This window comes from Adelges cooleyi, unplaced genomic scaffold (assembly GCF_023614345.1).
Source record: "Adelges cooleyi isolate 19-005CV unplaced genomic scaffold, UGA_ACOO_1.1 ACOO_flye_CR_arks_rails_tigmint_CR_PRNA_574, whole genome shotgun sequence".
NCBI classification, from domain to species: Eukaryota; Metazoa; Arthropoda; class Insecta; order Hemiptera; family Adelgidae; genus Adelges; species Adelges cooleyi.
In genome coordinates, this window is record NW_026096268.1 from 15,991,203 (window position 1) to 16,004,792 (window position 13,590).

The 13,590-nt window shown below is 29.9% G+C and overlaps 1 protein-coding gene across 6 annotated transcripts; it reads left to right on the forward strand.

The window, feature by feature from the left end:
- Window positions 1-578: 578 nt before the first annotated feature.
- LOC126843098 (uncharacterized) lies at window positions 579-9,234 on the forward strand. 6 transcript variants are annotated; one of them, XM_050580417.1, is made up of 5 exons: window positions 639-670; window positions 5,113-5,160; window positions 6,677-6,724; window positions 7,029-7,112; window positions 7,980-9,234. In XM_050580417.1, exons 1-5 carry the CDS (start codon window positions 655-657, stop codon window positions 9,122-9,124), a joined length of 1,341 nt encoding a protein of 446 aa, XP_050436374.1. In that variant the 5' UTR covers window positions 639-654; the 3' UTR covers window positions 9,125-9,234. The 6 variants fall into 6 exon arrangements, with proteins under 6 accessions (XP_050436377.1, XP_050436374.1, XP_050436376.1 ...); XM_050580416.1 differs by lacking the exon at window positions 639-670 and adding an exon at window positions 4,630-4,746; XM_050580419.1 differs by lacking the exon at window positions 6,677-6,724 and having other exon boundaries at window positions 654-670.
- The last annotated feature ends 4,356 nt before the right edge of the window (window positions 9,235-13,590 follow it).

Genomic DNA, 13,590 nt, shown 5'->3' on the forward strand with positions numbered 1-13,590 from the left:
CAAATTTAAAATGTCTTGTTTTTTATTGGTTATACCTATTTGTGTACACCTAATAAACAATTGTTTGTCGTTGACTATATTATTTGTAAATTTAAATTTATATGTATAAAAAAAAACATTTGGCAACAATTTTCAACTTGCATTGGCTTTGGTGTACGTTGAAACTTATAACTGCTTAATGTTTCCAATATCTTTTTTAGAACAATACATATTATGTTCACGTGGTTTTAAATTTGAAGTATTAATTTTGACAATAAACACACTATAATGGACATAATTTCTAAAATATAAGTTCTTCAGTCCCGGGAACTATTTAAAAAGCAAGATAATTTTCTCAGGAACGATGCTATGCAGTTTATATGTTAATAAGTGACAAAATATACAAGTAAAATCGATTAGCATATTTACTCTATGTTGTAGACACAAATGTATGTAGTAAAAAAAAAATATATATATATATGTAATTTTACTACTTACAAACCAACTGGCGTACCTACATAATACGATAATACATTGTTCATCTTCTCAATATACTTTACTTCAGTTTACAAAAAAACGTTTAGAAGTGCAGTACTGAATCAAGTCATATTTACATCAAATATTATTGTTCTAACTATGCGGGATTTAAGCATTTTATTTTTGCTCATATTAATCATGACGAACACTTCAGGTATTATTAACTAATTTAAAACTAATTATATACACTGTACAACAAAATTTTAGGTACATTATGTTTTACCATATAATTTGCCTATTTTTTTTTTTACAAATAAAGCTTTTTATCTTTACAATTTTTGCGAAAGTAATAAATAACAGTATAATATTGTCAATCACATAGAATTAAAAATATTTTTATTTTACATAATACATTTGTGTTGCAGATGCGTCCCCCGACGGTGAAAAACATGATGATAAATCATCTCCGAAAAGTAAGTTATTGCATTAGTTAAAATTTAAAGAGGCTATTGTGTTTGAAAAACCTAAAAATAAATAAACTATGAATAAATGTTTTGAACAAAATACCAAAAAAAAAATGTATTTAACCATACATGATATTTCTTTTTATTGTTTAATACAAATTTCAAAAAAGTTAATTTCCAGTACACTTAAAATGTATAAAAACAATACCCTATGAATTTGTATGGTTTGTTGTTTATTGAATACAAGTGTTATTTCTTGAGTATTTTACCAATACAGTATTTATAGTTTTACTGTTTTTGGCCACATAACATACGTATTGTGTCGTTTGATAATGTAAACTAAAAACAAAAAACTGTTAGCAAAAAATATTTTTCAAGTATTTTACAAATACAATTTTTATTTATTGTAACAAATATATCGAAACAAACTGTGTATGAAATCTGAACATATCAGTAAAGAAATAAATATTTAAAACCCAACACTAATAATTCTATTTCCATCATATCCAACACAAAGCCCTCGGTTCTTAAATTAAATGTAATTTTAAGTAATAACTCTAAATTTGTACATTGAGACAATTTTATAAAATAATATTGTATCTGAATGTACAAAATAGTTAGAACATACAATAATCAACGTGTATAGTGTTTATGTCACTTTTTAAGTTTTATCATTATAAGAAAAAATGCTGACTACTTTTTTTTTGTTTCTACACAAGTGACCCGAGTTGACTTTTTCTGACAAACCATATATGGGTTTTTTGTTTTACAGTTACCGACGTGGACCATCATTCCTTTGTAAAATGCAAATACTTGTCTAAAGTAATTACGCTCATGAAGGATGAGCCGCTAGATGAACTGACAAATTGGTCAAGACTAATAGACGGAATTCTCGATTATAATGTTAATAAATCGATAACCTCGTTGTACAAGAGAGATGCCAGTTTGATTGGCTCTTTGTGGGACTTTTATTTGTATAAGCATTGGCTGGACAAGGCGGATATGCACCTGTTGACTGTCGTCGCCAAAAATACAATCAAACAAACTAAGGTAATGACTACTCATGGAAACGTTATAAGGTCACTGGAGACCGACTTGCGAATGACCGACCGTCTCAAAGATCACAAAAACAGTCGGTACGACAAGTGGATAAAGCCTACAGCGGCCCACATAAAATCCATGGTAAAGGTAAACCGTTTTGCACATTTTGGCCATGTAAACCTAAATGATGCGTTGCAACCGGAAACACTCTTCGTGAGAGCTTTGGCCACTCGGGAAGCACAGTTAATGTATTTCCATTTCAGAAATATAAAATGGGCCGGTACAAGCCAAACGTTACACAGATCATGGGAAAATATTTGGTTGGATTTTGACGTGACCGCAGAACACTACGAAAAAATCAAATCCTACTTCAAGTTGAATAATGATTTTTTGAATATTATTGTAATTATCATGTCCTGGAGTCACTTGCTGTGTATAGAACAGATATCAGACGAAAAACAGAAACTAAGCTACTCGACACAATTGATTACCTTGCTCAACGTGTACAAACAAAATATGTTAATAATCCAAGACGACGCCAACCTGAATTACTTATTGGAGGCTACCGAAGAGATGGCCAATAAAAATGGAGATATAATCAAAACGACATCTCAGTTAAAGGCAATCGTTGAACTGATGTGCTCTTTGCTGGGGTGCTCCGTTGAGGATGTGACTTTAACAATTAGTGAAACTGAAACTGTCAATAAACTCAATGCTGATAAAGAAATTGATTTGTCAAACTGTCAACCTGGCGGAATTGATCCCCTGAGAAACGTGAAAGATTTTTTGGACATTGTTCGAGATATTTTCAAAGGCGTGCACTTAGACATCACGAGGACATTGCTTTCTCATGTTGATCATATGTTGTCTGCATCAGGTGGACAGATTAAGCAAAATTGACATTTTCGACATATGCCAACATTTAATGCATTTATTTTGTTTCTGGTTGTTCGATTATATTCAATTATACCTAACAAAATACCAACAAAATTATATTATTATCTTAAAAAATGCAAAACCAAAAAAATGTAAAAAAAGAATACCTGAACTTATGTACTCCACTATAACAAAAAATAATTATGATTAAATTCGATTAATTTATAAAATACATCAAATAGGTTAGAAATAACAATAATTACTCAATTATTATAAATAAGAAATATTATAAAACTGAAAAATGTGTAACAATATATCCGTGTGCCTTAACGGACCAAAGGTATGCAACTATATACACATGCCCCTTGCAATAATGAAGATATGCAACTACACACACATGTCCCTTACAATAATTCAAGTATGCAACTTTACTATACACACATTTAAACAAATTTTACCTGTACTGGATATGTTTTTTAAACTTGTCAATAAAGAAATAGTTACACAAACTTCAATCAGTGAAAATAATATTTATAAAAGTCGATTATGAATCAACCGACAAAAACTATTAATTCAAACATGATTTTTTTTTAAGTACCTAACCTAAATATAATATGAAAAATATCCTATTTTAACTAGCATTTGTGTTTGAAATACTTTTAAATACGGACCATGTTAAATATTGGCCTTCTACTTTATTATACTTTTGGATATGAATGCATTTGATAAACGTTAAAATCTATAATTACTAATTTACAACTGCAGGTATAGAGTTGTGTACATTTTAGAGAAACCTATACAACAAAACTGTAATAGATTATGTACTTAGAACCTTTAAAAGTTGCACTGAAAAGCGGTAAAATAATATCAAATATTTCGTATTTTATTATTTTCGATGAATATTATTTTTCAGATATTAAAAAAAGTATTTGTTTGTATTCTACAGATTTTTACTGGTAGTAACTTTTAAAGCAGACGACTTCGATACCATATTATTATTATTTGTTATCCAATATGTGTACAATGTACATATATTGTAATACATCACACATTTATGTACAGAGTGTTCAGAATCTCATAAAACATCTGACTATATGATGATATTATACTAACAGTTGGAAGATTATTTGTGGAAATGTTTGTCTTTTTTAGTTTGTAACTGGTATTGAAAACAGGTTTTGTGTTGTATTATTTGTTGAAATAAGAAGAAAACATATTTTGTTAAAATATTTTCTATGCTTGTTCAGTTAACCGTTAGCCATAACAATTATTGCTCTAAATAAGCAATATACCTGCAAAATACATCTGTATTTTACAACTTTAAAATCGACCTAGATATATTATTCAATGTCTGCAATATTAAAACGATTTCGAATATATTTTTTTATACTTTAGGGCTATTTATTTTGGTACTCGAGCAATTATTATTACAAATGTAAGACGACAATTGACAGTATGTCAACGTCTCAAAATGCTCATCTATTGTCACTCATAAACGCCGTCCAATCAACTCTAATCAAATCCTAGACTAAAATAGCAAATATGAATTATTATTTTTAATCACAAACAATACTCAGAATTTGTTTTATACTGGTTTAGTTCTGCGACAAAATATACAACAAGTAACAACTATTTGCATATTTACTCAGCGTTGTGGGCACAAATGTATTTTTGAAAAAATGTATGTAAAAAAAACAAAAAATATGTTATTTAACTACTTACAAAACAACTGGCATGAATAATATGATAATACTTTGTTCATCTCCTCAATATACTTCAGTTTACAAGAAAACGTTTAGAAGTTCAGTACTAAGTAGTCAAGTCCTATTTACATAGAAAATTATTGTTCTAACTATGCGGGATTTAAGCATTTTATTTTTTATCATATTAATCATGACGAAGACTTCAGGTATAATAATCGAATTAAATAAATCTAATTAATAACAATGCAAAACAATTTTGTAGGTACATTTTATTTGGAACAACATTCAAATCATATATTTTTTTTGTACAAAAAACAAATTATCTTTCACCTTTGGAGGCGATTTAAAAAATCTCAATGCTGTGGAAAATAGATCTTTGTTAGGTGTTTTGGTTCTTGTTTCTAAATTATGTTGTACCATGTAATTTTCCTAATTTTATTTCTATATTTTCTACAAATTTATCTTTTTTACCTTTACAATTTCTGCGAAAATAATAAATAACACTATCATATTCTCACTTACATGAAATTTAAAACATTTTAATTTAACATATAACACATTTGTGTTTGTAGAGGCGTCCCCCGACGATGGAAGACACGATGAGAAATCATCTCCAAAAAGTAAGTTATTAGTTAAAACTTAAAGAGGCTATTGTGTTTGGAAAACCTAACATGGTATATTTTGTTTTTATTGTTTAATACAAATGTATTTCAAATAAGGTTTCCGATGATATTTCTTTGATAAATGTACAATATATGTTTTTGAATTTTTATTTTAACACAAACAATTATTATTTGTTCAACTATGGAGACAATTATAAAATCTATATAGTAAAAAACTGTGAAAATGTTTTAAAAAACATGCGTAGCATGTGTTCAAAAAGGTGTATTCGTTTTACCAGTAAAATATTCAGCCGGTTTTTTGTTTGTTATTACTTTTTTTTTGCTGATACAAAGCTGTTCAAAAAATTGTTTACAGAACTTGTTATTGTATTTGGGTCACGGCAGATTTTTTTTTAGTGTAGACTTTAGTTGTGTATAATAAAGATATAAAGAAAAACTAGAAATAAACAAATCCATCCGGTTATAGTAAATAATAGTAATAATAATCCCCAACACAAACTTAACTGTAAAATTATTTATCCGTGCTGGGAATAAAAAGTACATAACGTTATGTTGACACATTATTATGTTTCAAATAGACATTTTGATTGTCTGAATTTCAATTGAATTTGGCCTATTTAATTGCACATCCCTATAGAACCCTGTTGTTCTACTTTATAACTATTTTGTACATTAAGATACAATATGTTTCTATTAAAAATAAACATTTTAAATTATTATTTAATATAATGTTTAATTTTTAACCATTAACCGTCGTTCAAGGAGAGTAATAAGATGATGTTCGACCAAACTGTTACAACTAAAATATATTACCTATTATTTATTTTTTTCCTAATTTAAACATATGTTTATGTACAATACTTTACTGTTATTATTTATCACTATTATTCAATGAAACTCTCAGCAAACGTTTTAAATCATTTTTAATTCTAGTTTCATTTTCTGAATTGTACAAAATCCAACGACACGTTTACATATGGCGTTAACATTATGATGTATCGTTTGAAAATGTGGACTAAAAAACAAATTATTTATAGCAACACATATTTTTTTAAGTATTTTACAAATACAATTTTTATAGTTGTACCTTTTTTTTTTTGGGGGGGGGGGGGGAAAGGTGCTTACAACATTTTATTATTAATGCTTTTAAACGTCTGAATTTACTTACATGACAGTGCCATATTGTTACAATAATTATAGCAAAACAAATTTTGTACAACATGTTATCACAATTAGTAAAGGAATTAATATTTAAAACCTTTAACCAATAGCTATACTAAAAGAAATGTTTTATTGCCTTGTGTTCATGTTTTCCCATCTCTTAGTGTATTAATTTATTTTCTCTTCGTTAATTTATTCGACCCGGTTAAAAAAATAGTATTACTATAAATTTTCTTTACAAGCATATGCCATGCCATCTTTCCTTATCCACAGCTAAGTTCTACACTGTTGCACCTTTAGACAACTTTTAAATTTAAAAGCTTTAAACTTTGCATAACCCAATTGTATTCAGAGGCGTCTCCAGAAGGTGAAAGACACGATGAGATCTTATCTCTGGAAAGTAAGTTATTCGCATTGGTTAAAACTTAATGAAGCTACCGTGTTTGGAAAACCTAAAAATAAATCAACTAACAATAATTGTTTTGAACCAAGTACCAATGAAAATTAAAAATTACTCATACATGATATTTCCTTTTTATTGTTTAATGTTTGATTATAAAAAAGTTAACTTAAACGAATAAGTAAATTTCCAGCCAATTTGGTTGGATATTTACTTCGTTTAATAATGCCATTTTTGCAACAAAAAAAACCAACATAGATAAGTAGTTTCTGGCCCAACCCGTTACAAAGATTCTATTTTACAGTAACATTGTCTGAAGAACCGACATCTCCACCTTATTCGCCGCCATACTTACCAACTCCATCTCAGTCATCTCCAACGCATGCAGGTGATATTTGATCAATTTTTATGTTTGTCCCTATGGAATTTCGAAAGGAAAACGTTTTACATTATTTCTCCCTGTTGGGAAACATATTTTGTATTCATATACAGGGTGTTTCAGCATGAAAGGTAACTAATAGGTGATTCGACACTTGGAGGACCCCCAAATAAGCCCCCCTTTTCATTTTTTCGATAAGTCAAAAATTTTAGGTTTCGACAGTTAAGTAAAAAAATACTAAAATATAATAAAAACTTTAAAAAAAAATATATATTCCCTGTTGTTCAGTGCAAAAAGCTCACCTTAAAAGAGGGGTCACATCATTTTCAGTCCCTTTCGGCCCCTAACTCAAAAAATTATAAGAGAAAAATGATTAAAGAAAAAAAATAAGAAGTAAATGATAAGTGATAAAAGATTAATGCTAAGAGAAATACGATAGATAAATGATTAAAAATAATTAATAGGAGATAAACGTTGAGAGATTAGAGATAAATGCTAAGAAATTAAAGGTAAATAATTAGAAACAAGAGATAAGAAACAAATTATAAAATATTAGTGATAAGAGGTAAGAAATAAATGATAAGAGGAAAGTTAGGGGCTGAAAAAGACTGAAAATCATGTGACCCCTCTTTTAAGGTGAGCTTTTTGCACTGAACAACAGGAAATAATTTTTTGTTTTTTTATGTCATTATTTTTTTACTTAATTGTCGAAACCTTCAATTTTTGACTTAACGAAAAAATGAAAACGGGGGGCTTATTTGGGGGTCCCCCAGATGTCGAATCACCTATTACTTACCTTTCACGCTGAAACACCCTGTATAAATTTACCAAATATGAAGAAAAAAATGCAACAAACCGTATGGTTTTTTTTCACAGTTTCCGTCGTGAAATGCAGACACTTGTCCAAAGTAATAAAGCATATGAAGGCAACGGCCGCGGGGTTTAATGAAGTGAAAAATTGGTCAAGCCTGAAAGCGGAAATTCGCGGTTATAACGTTAACAAATCGATAATCTCGTTGTACAAGAGAGACCCCAATTCGATTGGATCTTTGTGGGACTTTTATTTGTACAAGATTTGGCTGGAGACGGAGAATATACACCGCTTGGAAACCGACACTAGCAAACAAACCAAGGTAAAGACTACTCACGGGAACGTTATTAGATCACTGGAGAACGACTTGTTGCGAACGTCCGATTGCCTTAACGATAACAACAATTGTCCTTACGCCAAGTGTATAGAGCCTGCAAACATAAAATCCATAGTAAACAGAAACCGTTTTACATTGTACAGCCATGTGAAGATAATCGATGCGTTGAAACCCACAACACTCTTCGTGCAAATTTTGAGCATTCAGGACACACGATTGATGAGTTTCCTTAACGGTAACATAAAATGGACCGGCACGAGCCAAGTATTGGAAAAATCTTGGCTCGGTATTTGGTCAGAGTTTGACGTGACCGTAGACCACTATAAGAAAATCAAATCATACTTCACGTTGCATAATCATTTTTTAAATATCATTATCACTAAGCTGTATTGCAGACACTTGCTGTGTATGGAAAAAATATCAGACGAAACGCAGAAATTGAGTTACGCGACACAACTGACTACCTTACTCGACGACTACAAACACATGTTAATAATCCAAGACGATCCCAATGTGAATTACTTATCGAAGGCTGTCGAAGAGATGGCCACTAAAAATGGAGATATAATCAAAACGACATCTCAGCTAAAGACAAACATTGAATCCATGTGTTCGGTGCTGGAGTGCTCGGGGATTGGGCATATTACTTTGACAGAATATGATAATGAGATCATTAATGCACTCAATACTAATAAAAAAATTGATTTGGCAAACTCTCAGTCTGACGAAATTGACCCCCTGCAAAACGTGAAAGATTTTTTGGACCTTCTTCAAGAGTTATTCAACGGCTTGCGCTTAGATGTCACGAGGACATTCCTTTCTCATATTGATCATATGTTGTCTGCACCAGATGAACAGATTATGCAAAATTGACCTTTTCAAACGTTTAATGTAATTTGTTTTGTTTTTGGTTGTTCAGTTATATTAAATTATATTTATCCCTTCAGATCTAGTTGGTATTAAAAAACTAATTAATTCAAAAACTTTTCATCAAATATTATTATTTTTATCATTAAATATAATATTAAAAAAAAATGTATTGAGTACATCTAATGTAATATATGGATTAAAATTTTTAAATACCTGATCAGTAGTTGTTGTTGATGTAGATTTTTTCAGAGATACTTCAGTAATAACTTGGTGACTTCCACCGATCGTAACAATGTTTAGGGATTGATAAAATATTTTTAAAAATGTGTATTCTTAACTTTAGGAATAAATAAAATAGAAAACCGTTTTTTTTTTTTTTTATTATTATTTGCTGTGTTATTATTATAACCGTAATTTAAGAAAATAGCGACAGACAAGTTGCATACTAACTATATTTGATAAATAACAGTTTTAGGGGGTGGGGGGGAACGCTATGAAAAATCCTTACCTGACTTCAGGTTAGTTTCACATAAGTGACTTTCACTCAGCCAGCTAAGACTGAGGTTTTCGTAACGTCGTTTTCCTGCTACTACCCCCAATAACGTTATATAAATTAAATAATTATAATATAAGAGGAAAACAATAAATAAGTATATAATAATAAAAATGATAGGTCCTGTGATAGAAAAAATATGTATATATATAATTTTTATCATAGCTCAACGTGCTTTTGGCAATCGTTAGACGCTATGTAGGAATTCAAGTTTTCAGGAACTTTTGCACCGTCCAACAGGTTGGCCAACGCCCAATATCTTTTCCTCAGGAGGTGAGCCGACGCTTTTGGCTCGCGCTGTCGCGTGAATATGCCTTTTTTGTTTCCCCCAACTCTCATGTAAGCTGAAACACACACAAAAAAAGGATGGTCGTTATTGTCGACCTCGAGGTGAAGTTCTTAATTAATCGGTTCCAAAAAAAAAAAAATGTTTATCTGTATCCCTGCGTTTCCCTGTTTTTGAATAATGTTGTAAAAGTGATTAAATACGTTGGCATCACTGATACCGGCAAACGACACCACAACAGACGACGTAGGTGTGAGTAAAATTCAAAATTTTTTAATTATTTTTCAAAATCGTATAACTTTTTAATGAATGAGTAAAAGTACACAGTTTTTTCACCAATTCTTTTTTTAGCTTCGATGCAAAGCGAGAAGGTATTGGTTTTACTCTGATGTGTGTTTTTTTTTTATCTGTATACACTGTAACTTTTTTAATACTGGACCAATTCCTTCGAGTAGCAACTCTATAAATCGCAAATTTCATCTAGTTGGTACTTTGGAGGGGGGTAAAAGTTGAAAAAGTTTAATTCTTCACAGACGAAAGTTGAAAAAACAAAAAAAAAACCGTACGAGTTTTTAAGTTAGAACTTTTACTGGCTATAATTTCGAGAAAAATAGTCGGATCGAGTTGAAATGTATAAGAAATAATTATTTGGTATGCCCGCACACGTCAGTTGTGTCAAACTTAAACTATACCCATTTCCCACGCCCCTAGGGGGGGTACAATTTTTTTTGTTTTTCGGGGTTTTTAGCGGTAATTTTGAAACTTTTGGGTTGAAAATTTGCCAGTAGTTGGAACTCATATGTACCCATAACATATTAAACGGGAAAAAAATTCGGCACTACAGTTTTTTTTTTAATTGCCGGGAAACTGTGTTTTCGCAGATTTCGTATATTTTAACAAAAACACCTAAAATCTTTAAAAAAAATTGATCAAATCATTAAAACAATTTTATTTATATCTATGCAGAATGATACTATTAGGTTTTGTGCTCAAGTACCACTTTTGACTTAAAGTTTACACAAATTCAATTTTTTTACTTAAGTTCTTTCCGGATGATTAAAATTGAGAACTGATAACAAATTCGTAATCACCGACCCCAAAAACATATAATTTGACCACTTTTGATGTCTTTTACACAAAAATCCAGAAAAATGTTTTAGCTTCGATGCAAAGCGAGAAGGTATTGGTTTTACTCTGATGAAGATTCTGTACTTACAAATGAGCATCAAAGCGTTTATTTGAAAGCGATTTTATTCAATTTTATCACTTTTGTTTATAATAATTCTTGTAGACCTGTGACCTCTCCGTTTCCTCATTGCTTTGATTACATTATGCCAATACTCTACTGTACTAGTCCTCTCGGATAAAATCACTTTCAAATAAACGCTTTGACGCTCATTTGTAAATACAGAACCTTCATTTAAAACTTTCTAACTTTGCTGGTTTATACTGTGCTTGGTTTGGACTGTACTGGCTTGAAAATACTAACTACCGATTTGCATCGAAGCGTTTTTTCGAAAGTGATTTTATCACTTTCAGATTTAAAAATTCCAGGAAACCTGTGACCTCCCCGTCCCCAATATGCACCGACCCCACTGTACTGGTTTTTTGTTCTTAACGTTTAGGTGGCCTAACAAATGTGCCACCATATCAACAACCGGGTAAGTATTATCTAGCAATTATAGGACAGTTATAAAATTACTTTGTTACTTTTTATAAACAAGTTTGAATTGTAGAAAATTTGTATGTGTACTAAGTTAACTTTTATGGTGTATTATATAGCTAGAAGTTGATAAATTAAATTATTTTTACTCATTGGCTTCACACACTTACATAAAATATATGCAACTATGAAATAAAATTGATTTCTATTTATTTTACTCTTTACGTTTAGGTCAATATCCACCACCAGGTAAGTGACATCTAACAATTAAAGGCTCTTTATATAATAATTTTGTTTTTTTTTAAACATTTTAAATAAAAGTTTGAAATTAAGTACATTTTTATGCGTACTTAGTAAACTTTTCTAGAGTATTGTATAGGTAGAAGTTGATTTATTAAATTATATTTACTTATTGACTTCACACTCACTTTGATTGTAATTGATCACTTGGATGCGTTGTACATAATGAATTCACTAACCTAAATACGCAAGTATGAATTCACATTAATTTTAACTTTATTCTTTATATTTAGGTTATCAACAGCGGGAATAGCCAGCTGGTAATTAACAACTAACTACTAATTATCGAAATGTTAATAAAAGTTGCAAAAATTTAAAAAGTTTACCCCTTCCCCTTCAAAATCGAGAAAAATTCCAACTAAAATAATTAAATTAGTACCAATAAACGTTAAAAAATCTATTTTGTTTGAGTGTTGTTCAATTTTGAAGGAGAAGACGTAAGCATTTTAAATGTTTGTCCCAATAAAATGCCTTATAGGTACGACTTTTAATACATAAAATTACTACACAAAGATAGCGGTTTAAATGATATTATGCAGACACAAAAATAAAAGCGCGGCATTGTAAAAACAATACTTTCTCCTGCATCGAAGCTAAAATGAAAATATTTCATTAGCTGTTTATAATACTATACTGAATATATACACATTTTTCAAAAAGAAAAAACTTTATATTTGTAGTTATTATACAAGTGTCTAATGTTAAAACAATTTCTCTGAATACATATAATAGTAATTTATATTTGAGTAACAAATGATGATGATGTTTTTTTTTAATTACAGGGCGGATCCAAAGGAGCCAAAAATAATCCAGTTTTATTTTAAATACAGAATAGTTGTCATTAAATTGTGTTTACTTTTCCACTAACCTCAATATATTTTCATTAAATCACAATAAACTTACTTTCTTGCAAATTTAAAATGTCTTGATTCTCATTGGTTCTACCAATTTTTGTACGCTTAATAAAAAAATGATTTATCGTTAAAGAAAGATTGACTGGAGGAAGTAAATTATTTTATGTAATTGTGATTGGCTGAGCACGCATTGAGTGCTGTGTTTGTGACAATAAGATGTTAATGGAATAATTGAGGTGTATCAAACATATCCATAACACCATGACCGTCAAATGTCAGTAATCTTGAAGCGTATGAAACACTAGTCGACTTAAATTTTTAAAAAGCTAGCCGGTGTGTTTAATCACTGCTCATTTTGTCTGAAAAAATTATTCTAAAAGATTTGTTGCCCACCACGTTATCAATATGAGTGTTTAAACTAAATATTATAATTTTATGAGTGGTTTTGTTTTAAATAAAAATAAAATATATATTATATAATATCCTTGTGTATACATAATAATAAATTGTGTGTCGTTAAAGGTAAATTGACTGGAGGAGGAATTAAAAGATAATTATTGTAATTGGCTGAGGCACGCTTGGAAAATATGTAAATTGTTTGGGTGCTTCTCTCGATTTAGAAGAGGGAGGGGTCACTTTATTAAAATTGTTGGCCCATCAAAGTAACTTTTAGGTAAGATTTTTGATCTATAGAATTGCTACACGAAGAAACCGGTTCAGCAGTTTAAAATATATTTTGAAATCAGACAAAAAAAAAATCACATCATTGTAAATTTAATACCTTCTCAACTCCACGTCGAAGCTAAAATAACA